This window comes from Diospyros lotus, chromosome 12, assembly GCF_014633365.1.
Source record: "Diospyros lotus cultivar Yz01 chromosome 12, ASM1463336v1, whole genome shotgun sequence".
In the NCBI taxonomy this organism is placed as follows: Eukaryota; Viridiplantae; Streptophyta; class Magnoliopsida; order Ericales; family Ebenaceae; genus Diospyros; species Diospyros lotus.
In genome coordinates this window covers 14,484,953-14,500,540 of record NC_068349.1, presented here as the reverse complement: position 1 = coordinate 14,500,540, position 15,588 = coordinate 14,484,953, and the positions used below count along the sequence as shown (strand labels likewise).

Genomic DNA, 15,588 nt, shown 5'->3' with positions numbered 1-15,588 from the left:
AGCAAGGGAGTATGGTGACATTTTTAAAAATATAGGGATAGTGGATGCCATTTTGCCAAACTTCAAAGGTGGTGTGTGAAAACTCTATTTATTTTTACCTCACTTGGATTTGAAAGTAAACCTGGAGGATATTATCGTTAATATATGTACATATCATTTTTGGATGTTTAATCAAATTACTACGGCATACCCATTTTTCTGCAGATATTTCTTTCAATATTTTTTTGGTGTCATCTCTCTTGTTTTATCTTCTCCAACTTCTCAAGGCCTTTATTTCCCGTGCTTGTTTTATGTGTGTTTGTATTGAATCTTCCAATAGGGAAAAAAGGGGACAGCTATGAGAGATCTGTCCTCGTCATTTTCCACGAAAAGAATAAGGTGAAGATCACAAACAAGAAGGGACGGCATTGAGCCAAAAAGCTCCAAAAAGGGTTGCTGACATTACCAATGTCAATGCTCCCCTATTTATTTACAACTTCTACTCGCTGCATAGTCATAAATCTCAAACAAAACAAGAAGTTTGAAATTACTCCGCAATGGCGAAAGCTAGGTTGCTCTATTTTCTGTACGCATTTCTATTTGCAGCATTGGTGCTAAATTGCCATTCCTATTCACATGAAAGAAAGGTATAGTGCATGTCTAGCTAGTTTTTGTGTTTCTTTTTTCTTTTCCTAATTAATAAGTAAGATTATACCACTTAAAATTTAACAAGAAAGTAACTAAAACTCACAATAACTCCAATTTAAAATCTCAGGTTCCCCAATGCTTTTCTTGCTAAGTTCGTGGGTTAGCATTATTTATATGGAAATAATTAAATTAATGTTGTGATTTGCATGTTATGTAAGGTTCATGTGGTGTACATGGGAGAGCGGCCTAAAGGAGATGCGCCCCTTGCATCTACGCACCATTCCATGCTGAAAAACGTACTTGGAAGGTTAATACATACATACACATACCTTAATTTGCTGTAACTTCTAGTACAATTGCATAAAGATTGGTGTTTGAATTTGTTTAAAGAATAAAAGTTTGCAAAATTATCGAATGATCACAAGAGGTTGTTTTCTAAGTTTAATGTGTGAATTGCATGCAGTGGTTCATCCACCAAAGACTCGCTAGTTTACAGCTACGGAAGGAGTTTCAATGGATTCGCAGCCAAACTAACCGATGAAGAAGTTGCCAAGCTTTCAAGTGAAAATTTTAAAAGCCTAACATCTTAAGATATATAGATTTATCAAATATATTCATCAAATTAATTACTCACCGGTACATGTTCTTTTACCCTTTAAAACGCTGATTATAACATATGGGGATTTGCAGAAATGGACGGGGTGGTATCAGTGATGCCGAATCATATACTGAAGTTGCACACAACAAGATCTTGGGACTTTATGGGTTTTAATGGCAAGCTTGGAAGTTCCAAAGAAGGAGATGTCATCGTTGCACTTTTGGACACTGGTAAATTTAATAATTTAATTGACCGTAACCATTTATATATATATATATATGGCGTATCAGTCAACTCTCCTTTGACTGTTTACAACAGAAGCTAGAAGTTTATTTAATTTGTCTATGAATGGTATAGGAGTCTGGCCTGAATCAGATAGCTTCAGTGACGAAGGCCTGAGCCCGCCACCAGTTAAATGGAAGGGGACTTGCAAAGCCACCAATTTCACCTGCAACAAGTATGTATATGCATTCAACTTTCTTTCTTCCCAAAACCAATCATTTTGAAATGCATCACTCGACAATTAGAGCTTGAATTTTGTTCTTCCTTTTCCATTTTCTGAATCTTAAAGCAAGATCATTGGAGCCCGGTACTACAACAGCGACAACTTCTACGACATCACTGACTTCAGATCGCCAAGAGACTCCATCGGGCATGGAACTCACACTGCATCCACCGCAGCTGGCAGGGAGGTGGCTGATGCCAGCTACCTCGGCCTAGCCAAAGGAGTTGCGAAAGGCGGTGTCCCCGGCGCCAGGATCGCAGTGTACAAAGTTTGTTGGTCTTTCGGGTGTGGCCTTGCAGATATACTTGCAGCATTTGATGATGCAATCGCGGATGGAGTCGACATTATCTCTGTTTCCCTCGGATCAGACTGGCCAGTCGACTACCTAGAAGACCCTATTGCCATTGGAGCTTTCCATGCCATGAAGAACGGAATTCTGACATCCAATTCTGCAGGAAATTCAGGACCCTTTCCGGTATCAGTATCCAACTTCGCGCCATGGACGTTAACAGTTGCCGCCAGCACCATCGACAGGAAGTTTATTGCCCAAGTTGTTCTAGGCAATGGACAAACTTTCACTGTAAGCTCTGGCTAGATATTTTAGAGAAGCTGGCCATATAGTGTTTTTCATTTGTTAGCACTGACATAATTTTCTTGGCACTATATAGGGGCTCTCCATTAACAGCTTTGACCTCAATGGAACCACATATCCTTTGATTTGGGGAGGAGATGCTGCAAACTATACCATTGGAGCTGATTCCACAGCTTCAGGACCATGTTTTCCCGAGGCCATGAATTCGTACCAAGTGAAAGGGAAGATCGTTCTTTGTGACGCGTACCCTCAAGGTTTTTTCTCTGATGGAGCCGCCATCCTGTTAGCTAATGGTGTCGGTACCATAATGACAGTGTCCGATCCCATTTACACTGATTTTGCCTTCAGTTACCCGCTGCCCGCAACACTAATCAGCGTGGACGACTGGGCGAAAATTTTGGAATACATTAGAGCAACAGAGTAAATTACCGTACTCAGTCCTAATTAGATAGTCTAAACTCTGTCTTCTCATTCTGTCATCATCGTCTTAATGTTGATCTCATAAACCTTTTCAGCAACCCCTTCGCAACCATTCTACTGGGTGAGACTCCTAAGGATGTTGTAGCACCTGTTGTCGCCTCATTTTCTTCAAGAGGACCTAGTCCTATCACTCCAGACATTCTCAAGGTGACCAAACGATTCGTCAAATGATCAATTTTCTTGCTTTGTTCTTTCTAATCGTGTCTCTAATATTGCATATACCTCGAACTAATGACGTGCAGCCTGATATCACTGCCCCTGGAGTCGACATCCTTGCAGCTTGGTCTCCGGTGGCTCCACCTTCCATCTACTATGATGACAAAAGGAGCGTAAACTTCAATATAATCTCTGGCACTTCGATGTCTTGTCCCCATGCCAGTGGCGCTGCTGCCTATGTTAAAGCTGTCCACCCGAACTGGTCTCCAGCCGCCATTAAATCTGCGCTCATGACCACAGGTGAGGAATGTGACACAACAATTTTTCACTTGTGAAGTTCATGCTAACTTCTTTGGCATCTATACAACTTTGAACAAATCCTATTTCTATATGATCAGCTTATGTCATGGATCCAAGGAAGCACAAAGACCTTGAATTCTCATATGGGTCCGGTCACATTAACCCGGAGGCTGCATTGAATCCCGGACTAGTCTTTGACGCATCAGTGGAAGATTACATTAACTTCCTCTGCAAACAGGGCTACAACACAACAACTCTAAGACAAATCACCGGGGACAATAGCACTTGCAGCAGCACAATTATTGGCAGAGCTTGGGACCTCAACTATCCTTCGTTCTCTCTATATGTGTTGGATGGCCAGAAGATCAATGGCGTTTTCCCCAGGACGGTAACCAATGTGGGCTCGGCAAACTCGACTTACACAGCTACAATGTACATGCCGGCAGACATCACTGTCACGGTTGAACCTTCGGTTCTCTCTTTCTCTGCTGTCGGAGAGCAAAAGAAATTCACAGTGACAGTAAATGGACCAGAAATTGCCCAACAGCCTATCGTGTCAGGCGCGATCGTCTGGAGCGATGGAGTCCGTGCTGTGAGAACCCCACTAGTGGTTTATAACTATCTCCCGGGTGCTCCTTATAACCTTGACAGCGACTCCACAACTAATAAGAAGGCTACCTTTAGAGGTTCTTCTATATTTCACACGAAGATGATTACTGGAGACAACTAAATCCCACCCATGACTATGAACTATGAATTATGAATTATGATTCCCAGTGGTGAGGCTTTTTGTTGAGTAATTGAGGCAGTTGGGCAAGTTTACACTGCCTTCATGAAGTGTTATGGTATTGTTTTTAAGTTCCTCGGATGAGAAAAAGGTCACATCCAAGGGGGAAAATATACTGGAAAAGGAGGCATCTTCTCCAAGTCTTCTGCTTTCCTTTTCATCTTATAATAAAAGTACTCAAGATAATATTGTCGTCTATAAACCCTATCCCAAGCAAGCGCATGTATGTTGTTGCCTCTAGAAGACACATTCAATTGCTAAACACGAATGACACAAAGCATACTATTTTCACTTTTCATGTCATGTTACGTACTTTTTTTCTAAAATTGGAATACTTTCCAAAAAAAAATCCTAAAAGTGGATTCTGAACACAACATACCAAACCCATTCTGTACTTGCTTATGAAAACAGAAACACAAAGCAGATTCCAAAATTGCAGCCAATTACAGCGCAATGTGTGTCCCCAAGCAAGTATACAGTCGCTTGATATTTTGATGCAGTAGCATACTTGGGAGACGAGAAGTCCATTAAATTTTATTTTGTTTTCTCGTGTTAGCTTTTGAAAACCTTTTGACTTCTATGTCTTGTGAATGTGTGTTGTTTCTTGGAAATATGGCTTGCTTTGGAAAGTCCTAAAGCAATAAGTGTAAGGAAAATAACTCGGAGTATCTTTTATAATCTCTATATATATCTTTGTGAATGGAAATCTAGGGATTCTTTGAGAATATATATATATATATATATTACAAGTCCTCTCCTTGCTTGAAGTGAGCGAGTCTTTCTAAATATCAAGCGTGTGGCTTGGTTGTGTGAGTGTCTTCCGCAATTAGCAACGTTGAGAGACGCCCGCTGCCTCTGGTCGAGTGATTCCCGAAATTATCCTAACCTTGATGGTTCCAACCTGCATTAAATTGGTATCAGAGCAAGAAAATCTAGATTTTGAGGGATTTTTCTTTGTTCCAGTGATTATGCCTCCTATGCGGCGACAAAATGTTAAGGACGTCACTTTACGTGACGAGGTCGCTGAATTGCGACGATCTAATCAAATGCTTTAAGAAACGATGACAGAGATTCTCCAAATGATGCAAAATTCCCTAGCACGAAGTCAAATAAGTCACTCCAGAAATTCAAGAAGCCAGGATGACATGGAAGAGGAATCTAATTCGTTTGGTTCGAAAGAAAATTCAGAAGCAGTTTTTGGTGATTGTTGGGCCATGGAACGATTAGCAAGAGCTCTTGAAGGGACAGACACGTGCCCGACTTCGAAGGAAAGTTAGATCCTGATGAATACTGTGACTAGATTGCGTCTTTGGAAGCATTCTTTGAATGGAAAAACTTGACAGAAGAAAGAAAGGTGCAGTTTGTCACTACAAAATTGAAGGGCCATGCTTTGGTTTGGTGGCAGCAATATCAATGAAATCGAGATAGACGAGCAGTCCCAAGAGTTCACACATGGGTAGAGATGAAGTTAAAGTTGGATGAGAAATTTCTTCCGCTAGATTATTCACAGTCCTTGTACCAGAAGTTCCACCATATTCGCCATTGCAATGAACAATCTATGGCCGATTACACAGAACAATTCTACAGGTTGTTGAGTCGGATTAATCTTACGGAAATAGATGATCAGCTTGTTGTGAGATACACAAGTGGCTTAAAACTCAATCTTCAAGGGGAGTTAATGATGCATCTCATCCATTCGCTTAAAGAGGCATATCAAATGGCTCTTAAAGCAGAGGAAAAAGTTAAATGGGCCTCTTTCGGAAAATGTAACAACAGTAAATCTTTGAAAACAAAGATAGTGATCCCCAACAAAAAAAATTCAACACCCAACTTTGAGCGTCCAAACCCACATGCTGGGGGAGGAAAAAAGGACCTTGGTAAGACTGGATCTTCAAGTTTTAAGTGTTTCAGGTGTGGTGAAGTTGGTCATTGTGCATATGAATGTCCTTCCAAGAAGGCTGAGGTGAATGTTGTTCAAGAAGGGCAAGAAGAAGAAGAGGAAGAGCCTAAAGGTGGAACTGAAAATGAGTATTGTGAACCTGACTGTGATGCTGAAAGTCTTGTGATTCAAAAGGTAATGATTGTTCAAGAAGATGATCAATGGCTCAAGCATAACATCTTCTGAACTTATTGCTTGACCAATGAAAAAAAGTATATCTTGATGGTTGATTTTGGAAGTGTAGAAATATGGTGTCTAAGACTATGGTCGAAAAGCTGAAACTTCCTTGTGAGCAGCGTCCTAAACCCTACGAGGTGTCATGGTTAAAGAAAGGAGGAGAGGTTTTGGTAACATAGAAATGCCAGGTGAAATTCTCCATCGGAAAGTACGAAGACAAGTTCTATTTTGACATCTTTTCTATGGACGCTTTTCACTTACTCCTTGGGAGACCATGGTAATGTTATCGATGTGCTCAACATGATAGGAAGAAGAACACCTACACAATTAAGAAAGGCGGGGTAACATTTGTGTTGAACCCTTTGAAGGATGTCCCCATGAGTGTGGCATCTCAAGGCCCGATTAGCTTGTTATCCTATAGAGCTTTCAAAAAGTTTTCAGTAAAGAAAAGGTGGCATATGCTTTGGTGGTTGTAGGGGAAGATACCAGAGATGTTCCTAAAGAAGTTTTAAGTTTATTCCATAGATTTGAAGGTTTAGTTCCGGATGAATTACTTGCTTACTTGCCTCATCTTCGTGATATTCAACATCAAATTGATTTCATACCAAGTGCAATCCTTCCTAACTTGCCCCATTATAGAATGTCACCTAATGAACATGCTGAATTGGAAAGACAAGTTGAAGAATTGCTAAAAAAAGGGCTGATTAGGGAGTCATTAAGTCCATGCATTGTACTAGCCCTTCTAACACCAAAAAAGGATGGAACTTGGAGGATATGTATTGATAGTAGGGCAGATAACAATGAAGTATCGATTCCCGATCCCCCATCTCAATGACATGTTTGATATGCTTTGTGGTGAAAAGGTCTTTTCTAAAATTAATCTTAGGAGTGGATACCATCAAATTCGAATTAAATCCAGAGATGAATGGAAAATAGCTTTTAAAATAAAGAATGGCTTGTATGAATGGCTAGTCATGCCATTTGGGCTTTCTAATGCCCCAAGCACTTTTATGACGTTGATGACTCAAGTTTTGAAGGATTTTTTGGGAAAATATGTTGTTGTTTACTTTGACGACATCTTGGTTTATAGTTAGGATAGAATTCAACAAGTGGAGCATCTACGAAATGTGTTCAAAGTTTTGCATGACAACCAGCTCTATATTAACCTAAAGAAGTGTTCCTTTATCATTGATCGGGTTGTATTTCTAGGTTATATAGTAAGTGCAGAGGGAATGCAAATGGATGAGAAAAAGGTAAAGGCGATTCTTGATTGGCCAAACCCAAGAAGTTTTACGGAAGTGCAAATCTTTCATGGCTTGGCTTCTTTTTATCGACGTTTCATCAAAAAACTCATCACCCTTGTTGCACCTATGATGGATGTCTTGAAAAGCAAGGAGTTTTAGTGGACTAAGGAAGCACAAAGGAGTTTTCCACTTTTAAAGGGAAAGCTTATGGAAGCTCCAGTGCTAGCTCTGCCCAACTTTTAAAAAATGTTCCAAGTTGAGTGTGATGCTTCAAATGTGGGTATAGGTGTTGTCCTAATGCAAGAAGGGAGGTCGATTGCTTATTTCAACGAGAAATTAAGTGATGCCAGGAAAAGGTATTCAACTTATGACAAGGAGTTGTATGCAATTGTGCAAGCCTTGTGACATTAGGAAGAGTACCTCGTTGGTGTGGAGTTTGTTCTCTATTCAGACCATGAAGCTCTAAGATTTCTCAAGGTGCAAAAGAAGTTGAATTCTCGACATGCTGGGTGGGTATCTTACATGGAAAAGTTTAGTTTTGTTCTAAATCACAAAGCAAGTTCCTTTAACAAGGTTGCCAATGCTTTGAGTAGAAGATATAGCTTATTGACTACACTCTCTTTCAAAATTGTTGGCTTTGATCTCTTACTGTAATACTATGCAACAGATGCTTTCTTTTCAAAGGTTTTGCAAGAGTTAAGTGATGGGAAAAGCCAAGACTATTTGCTCATGAATGGGTATCTTTTTAGGGGAAATCAATTGTTTGTTCCAGAGGGATCATTGAGGCTTTTTATCATTTAAGAGTTGCATAGTGGTGGAGTTAGTGGGCATTTCAGAAGGGACAAAACTGAATTGCTGGTTAAAGAAAGCTATTTTTGGTCGTCCTTGAAGTGGGATGTTGCTCATTTTGTGCAAAGATGCTTGGTGTGTCAAAAGGCCAAAGGAGGAGTGCAAAATACAAGTTTATACTAGCCACTTCCTATCCCTAATGCTCATTAGGAGGATATTTCGATGGACTATGTTATAGCTTGCCAAGAACACAGCATGGGTGTGATTGCATCTTTATAGTTGTTGATCGCTTCTAAAAAATGGCTCACTTTATACCATGTAAGAACTCCGCTGATGCTTCCCATGCTACTACCTTATTTTTTTGAGAGATAGTTCGTTTGCATGGCATTCCAAAATCAATTGTATTAGATCGTGATGTTCGATTTATGAGTCACTTTTGGAAGACAATATGGAAGCTTTTTGGAACTCAACTACAGTTTTCTAGTGTTATCATCCTCAAACTGACGGTCAAACTGAAGTTGTGAAAAGATTGCTTAGAAAAAAACCCCATCAAGAAAGAACCCCATCAAGCTAAGTTTGCCTATAATAGTACTTTCAATCCATCAACTAAAAAGGCCCCATTTGAGGTGATTTATGGAAAAAAAGCCCATCAAGTTTTGGATCTTTTGCCATTAAGTAACCAAGTTCGGGTTAGCATGGATGCAGAGGACTTTGCAGCCCATATCAAAAGCATTCATGATCAAGTTCGAGAGCACTTAAAGGAAGTTTCTAAGTATTACAAAACTAAGGTTGATGCACACTGGAGGAATAACGAGTTTGAGAAGGGTGATTTGGTTATGGTTTATCTATGCAAGAAGAGATTTCCAGCGGGATCTCATAACAAGCTCAAGCAAAGGAAGTGTGGGCCATGCCGAATCATCAAGAAGCTTAGGCCAAATGCTTATCGATTGAAGTTGCCACAAGGGTTATCAATCAGCCCAATATTTAACATCAGTGGTTTGTATGCTTATTATGGAGATGATGATAATGATTCCTTGAAGTTTAAAGAATTGATTGCTTCACCAGAAAATTCCCATCAAGAAATCATTGATGTCCCGGATGTTTGTTCAACCACTACTCGACGAGGAACCTATACACAACATCTAGTTCATTAGACAAGAAAAACGCATTGTGAAGATGCATGGGTGTTAGCTCAAGAACTCAAGAAGCATGATGAAAGGCTTTGGGAAGATTTGGTTACAAATTCCAAGAAGACTTCTTTTCCAGCAGAAGAGAATGATGCAGGAGCATACTCGGGAGATGAGAAGTCCATTTAATTTTATTTTGTTTTCTAGTATTAATCTTTGAAAACCTTTTGACTTCTATGTCTTGTGAATGTGTGTTGTTTCTCTTGGAAATATGGCTTGCTTTAGAAAGATAAGTGTCTAGGGAAAATAATTCAGGGTGTCTTTTGTAATCTCTATATATATCTTTGTGAATGGAAATTTGGGGAGTTTTTTAGAATATATATATATATATATTGCAAGTCCTCTCCTTGCTTGAAGTGGGTGAGTCCTTCTAAATATCAAGCGTGTGGCTTGGTCGTGTGAGTGTCTTCCATGATTAGCAATGTCGAGTGACGTCCATTTCCTCTGGTCAAGCGATTCTCGAAATTATCCTAACCTTGCAGGTTCTGCCTTGCATCATATTTATTCCTCGCTTTTTCCTCTTTCCTTACACAAGAAATACAAATAAAGTTTTCTATTGGAGATATGAAAAACTGGTTTTCGAATCATCTCTATCTCTGTTGTGATTTGTGATATTTTTTTTTAATTAAAACTGGTTTAATTTTATGTTTTTCATTTATGTCTCCACAGTTATATTCTCCATTTGTAAACAAAGTTTAGCATGCAAAACACCCCCGCATTTAAAGTTTTATTTATAGATTTTCAGTTTTTATTTGATTGATGTTATGTATTTAAATCCTGTATAAATAAGACTTCATTTTTGTTTTTATAGAAGTGCAAGCTTTCAATTTAATTAGAAGAAGTTATCTTTCTTCAAGTTCTAATTTTCATCTTCTCATATTTTCTTTTGATTTCTATCTCTTTGTTTAAAATAACCTTGAGGCTTTACTATTGCTTCTGCAATACATTTCTTTATTATTTTTTTCAACTGTGGTATCAAAGCATTAGATTTAAAGGGCTATGATTTTTTTTAGAGAAGAGAATTCCAATTTTATACTTTACAACAATATGTCTTCTAATTTTGGTGTTTCCACCCCCACAATTTAATGGTGACAACTACCAATTTTGGGTTATTAAAATGCAATCCTTTCTCAAATCACTTAGCCTTTAGGAATCCCTTTTGAATGATGTTGATCGTCCACCATTGGGAGCAAATTCAACCTTGAATCAAACAAGATAGCATGAGGAGGAGAAGTCAAAGAAGCCCAAGGCTTTATCTCGCATTCATGCTACTTTATCAGATCCTATTTTAGCTAGGATTATTGATTGTGACACGGCCAAGAGAGCTTGGGATAAGTTAAAATAGAAGTTTGAAGAAAGCACAAGGTGAGGGCTACTAAATTAATAACTCTCAAAAGAGAGTTTGAAATGCTGAAGATGAAGGATTCAGACTCTATAAAGGAGTACACTACATACCAAAGTAATGACTATTGTGAACCAATCTCTAGATCAAAGGGTTGTGGAAAAAATAATGGTAAGTGTCCCTAACAGATTTGAGTCGAAGATCTCAGCCATAGAGGAGTCCTGTGACTTGACTACTCTCTCTATAGCTAAGTTAATCACCAAATTACAACCCAAGAGCAAAAGGATGCAATCCGAAATAAGGAGCATGTAGAATGTGCCTTTAATGCCAAATTCAAAGGTAAGAAACCTATTGCGAGGGATGATAGAAAGGCAATTGAAGATCAGGGGAGCAAGGGAAAATAAGGAGCATCAAGGAGGGGAAAATTTCCTCCTTTCCGTTTTTGCAAAAAGACCAACCATGTTGGGAAAAATTGCTGGTCCAAAAACAAGCAAGTCTACCATTGTGACTATTATGGTAAGGATGGTCATACTAAAAGGTTTTGTCGTGCCAAGCAAAACCAAACATCCCATCAGCCCCCGCAGCAAGCAAATCGCGCAGATGATCAAAAGCAAAAAACAACTTTCTTGTTTATGGCTTCTCATGTTGTTGAAATGGAAATAAACTCATGGTTTATTGACAGTGACTGCACCACCCACATGGCTAAAGATATCAATTTTTTTAGTCAGATTGACAAATCTATCAGGACAAAGTTAATCCTTGGACATGGAGAGATGATACTAGCTGAAGGTACAGGTAATGTCATCATGCATACTAAGCAAGGTGAAAAGAAAATCTCTAATGTTTTGTTTGTTATGAGATTATCTCAAAACTTACTTGGTATTGCTTAGTTGATGAATGAAAAAATTTATGTTTTTTTCAAAGATCATGTTTGTATTATTTATAACCCACAAGGAGCAGAGATTGCAAGGGTCAATATGGTTGACAACGGATTCTTTTTGAATGGCGACTCTCTATGTCATCATGCTCTAAATGCCAAAGTTGAAGAAAGCAAAAATTAGCAACAACGCTTTGGCCACTACAACGACAAAGCTTTGCAAATTTTGCGTTCTTCTAACATGGTTGAAGATTTTCCTAGTTTTGATTCCTTTGGCCAGATTTGTGAAAGTTGCCAAGAAGGGAAGATGCACAAGCTACTTTTTCCAAAAGGTGGCAGTTTGAGAGCAAAGGAGAAGATTGATTTGGTGCACACTGATGTTTGTGGTCCTATGCATACCACTTCTTTTGAAAACAATAAATATTTCATCATTTCTATTGATGATTTGACAATGATGATTGGATTTATTTCTTGAGTGAGAAAGCTTAAGTTTTTAACGTCTTCAAGAAGTTTGTGAATTTGGTTGAAACTCAAAGTGGTTGCAGAGCTCAAAACTTTGAGATCTAAAAATGGGAATTAATATACTTCCAAGTAATTTGACAATTTTTGTGAAGATTTCATAATTCAACACCAATTGTTCATTGTCTACACACCATAGCAAAATGGTGTATCTGAAAAGAAGAACAAAATTGTGATAGAGGTGGCAAGATGTTTACTCTTTGGGAAGAAATCGCTAAAGAATGTCTGGGCAGAAGCTGGTCATGTATAAAAACTTGCTCAAAAAACTACCCACAAGGGTAGTAGAGGGAAAGACTCCTTATGAAGCTTGGTCATGTATAAAACCTTTTGTTAAAAACCTAAAGATTTTTGGATCTTTTTCTTATTCTTTTGTTCTTTCTTTGAAGAGGTCCAAACTTGATGAGAAGGCAATCAAATGAATCTTTATTGGTTATGCTCCTAATTCCAAGAGGTATAGAATTTTTTATATGAAAATTAAAGAAATTATCTTGCATCATGATGTCATCATCGATGAAGACTCTTATTGGGATTTTGAGTAGTAAAAAGTTGTGAGAGACTCCCCCACCAACATTGAAGGTTTGGAATTAGTTGAGTCTTCTTTTGACTCAATTGATTCTAATGGTTCTAATATCCAAGATCCTCCCTTGGATGATGATGCCTTAGTTGAAGCCACTGGAGACAGTCCAAATTATAAGGTAAAATCAATTGCTGATGTATATGAAAGATGTAATCTTGTTGTTGTTAAACCTAACAACTATTATGAAGCTTTACAATTTGTTGACTGGATTGCTACTATGGAAGTTGAAATGGAGATGATCAATAAAAATGATACATGGGAGCTTGTAGAGCAACCTCTAGGCAAAAACATCATCATTGGTGTGAAATGGGTGTTCAGGATGAAGTATAATTTTGTTGGCTCTATCAATAAATACAAAGCGAGATTGGTGGTAAAAGGCTATGCATAACAACCTAGAGTTGATTATAGAGACACATTTGCACCAGTTGCATGGCATGACACCATAAGGTTGATTATTGCTTTAGCTGCACAGTTGGGGTGGAAAATATTCAATTGGATGTCAAATCAACTTTTTTGAATGGTGATCTTGAAGAGGAGATCTATATAAACCAACCTAAAGGGTTCATAGAAGAAGGCAAAGAAGACCAAATGTATCATATGAAAAAAGCTCTCTATGAACTAAAGCAAGCACCACGAGCTTGGTACAACAAAATTGATTCTTACTTTACTCGTCAAGGATTCAGGAGGAGTATGAGTGAAACTACTCTCTGCATGAATGTTGGTGATAATTCTAAGCAACTCATTCTTTCTCTTTATGTTGATGATATGCTTGTAACTAGGAATGATCATCAAACACTACAAAATTTTAAAGTTGAGATGGAAAAGATGATTGAGATGTCAAATCTAGGTTACATGCATTATTTTCTTGGCATAGAGATACATCAAGAAGAAAAGGGTATTTTCATTTCTCAAAAGAAGTATGCCCAAGAAATTTTGAAGAAATTTAAGATGGACACAAGTAAAGTAGATTCCACTCCTCTAGCTTTGAATTTAAAAGTCTCTAAGAATAATGGTGAGAAACTCTCCAATCCTACAAATTTTAGAAGTTTGGTAGGAAGTTTGTTGTATTTGATGGCATCCAAGCTAAATTTAATGTTTGCTGCAAGTATGCTATCAACATATATGAATTCTCCTAGTGAAGTTCATTTTGGTATTGCTAAATGGTGCTTAGACACCTAAAGGGTTGATTTTGGAATTTGGTTTGAGTCCATTGGTGACTTGAAATTGATTGGATATGCTAATAGTGATTAGGCTAGTTGTGCTAATGATTCTAAAAGCACTTCTAGTTATATTTTTTCTTTTGGCACTGGATTTTCTCTTGGAACTCAAAGAAGCATGAAGTTATGGCTCAACCCATTGCTGAAGCTGAATATATTTCAGCAGCAAGTGCTACAAATCAAGCAATATGGCTTTGCAAATTGCTTGGTGATTTAAGATATGAACAAGAGGAGCCTACAAAATTATTTTGTGATAACAAGTTTGCTATTACGATCGCCTCCAATGCAGTACAACATGGTAAAACAAAACACATTAAAGTCAAGTTTCATTTGTTGAGGGAGGTAGAGAAAGAAGGCAAGATCAAGCTCACTCATTGTAATTTAGAATTTCAACTTGCCGACACCCTCACAAAAGCTTTACCGTGTGGACAATTTGAATTTTTACGCAACAAGTTGGGTTTGACAAAGAAAAATCTCAAGGAGTTTTGAGATTTGTGATATTTTTCTTTAATTAAAGTTGGTTTAATTTTTTGTTTTTCATTTATGTCTCCACAGTTATATTCTCCTTTTGTAACCGAAGTTTGGCACTTAAATTTGGCATGCAAAACATCCCACATTTAAAGTTTTATTTATAGCTTTTCAATTTTTATTTGATGGATGTTATGTATTTAAGTTTTGTATAAATATGACTTCATTTATGTCTTTTGTAGAAGTGTGAGCTTTTAATTCAATAAGAAGAAGTTATCTTTCTTCAAGTTCTGGTTTTCTTTTTCTCGCATTTTCTTTTTATTTTTGTCTCTTTATTTAACATAATATTGAGGCTTTACTATTGCTTCTGGAGTACCTTCCTTTATTATTTTTTCAACAATCTCATCTTCTTCTCTAGCACCAAGTTCACAAAACAAATTAAAACATCTCTTTTTTTTTAACATAAATTCTAATTTTTTAGATTGAAAATTAAGTTTTGATAATTCTAACATTTAAATAAGTTATCAATTTTTTTTATAAAAAATAAGAAGTAAATATTTTATATAAAATTAGAGATAGAAAAGTAGAAATGATTTTCCACAATGAAACAACCTCTTGCTTAGGTTCTCAAGGGAATTCTTGTTAAAGGTTGAAACTTTTTCTATTCAAATATAATGATTATTTTTGGTATGAAGTTCAGCTTAAATGGTGAAATGTTACTAACAATTCTAGATTGATGTGTAGTTAGTGGAGGAGAAGAAAATAAAAAAAAATTAGGTGGTTAGATTGCAGATTTTAAGGAAGCATGTTTTGTGCTTTATGACTATATGTATGTATTTGTTCTTGATGAATGAAATTAGAGTTTTTGCCTACTTTTTTTTCCTCCTCAATGTACTCAAACCAACAAATGGTATCAAAGCTATCAAGTTCTTAAGAGGGATTGTGAGAAAGAGAGAAACCAACAAGCTTACCCTTACCAGTAAAGCCCATAAACCTGGGAGTTTAGTAATGGCCTCAAGCAGTTTTTCATCACCTTCTGTTCCTATATTTTTAGTATAAAACTATGTTGTTTAAGCTATAAAGATAAGGACTTACTTAGGGGTCTTGACCTTTAGGATGTAGTTAAGACAGATAGAGATCCTCCACCACTTAGAGCTAACCCTACCATAGCATAAATAAAGCATCATTTAGAAGAGTTAGCTAATAA

The 15,588-nt window shown here is 37.4% G+C and overlaps 1 protein-coding gene across 1 annotated transcript; it reads left to right on the top strand.

Annotated features, from left to right (window-relative positions):
• Positions 1–536: 536 nt before the first annotated feature.
• On the top strand, positions 537–3,988 carry LOC127787511 (cucumisin-like). The gene is made up of 10 exons (XM_052315572.1): positions 537–626; positions 846–934; positions 1,091–1,188; positions 1,318–1,455; positions 1,583–1,682; positions 1,797–2,310; positions 2,399–2,742; positions 2,838–2,949; positions 3,045–3,258; positions 3,357–3,988. The coding sequence occupies exons 1-10, from the start codon at positions 537–539 to the stop codon at positions 3,986–3,988; spliced, it is 2,331 nt and encodes a 776-aa protein (XP_052171532.1).
• Positions 3,989–15,588: the final 11,600 nt, after the last annotated feature.

Excerpts from the sequence above, each read along its gene's own strand:
- LOC127787511 (XM_052315572.1), top strand. The coding sequence starts at position 537 with ATGGCGAAAGCTAGGTTGCTCTATTTTCTGTACGCATTTCTATTTGCA. Across the intron at positions 1,189-1,317 it reads AGAAGTTGCCAAGCTTTCAA|AAATGGACGGGGTGGTATCA; the intron begins GTGAAAATTTTA and ends GGGGATTTGCAG. Across the intron at positions 2,311-2,398 it reads GCAATGGACAAACTTTCACT|GGGCTCTCCATTAACAGCTT; the intron begins GTAAGCTCTGGC and ends GGCACTATATAG.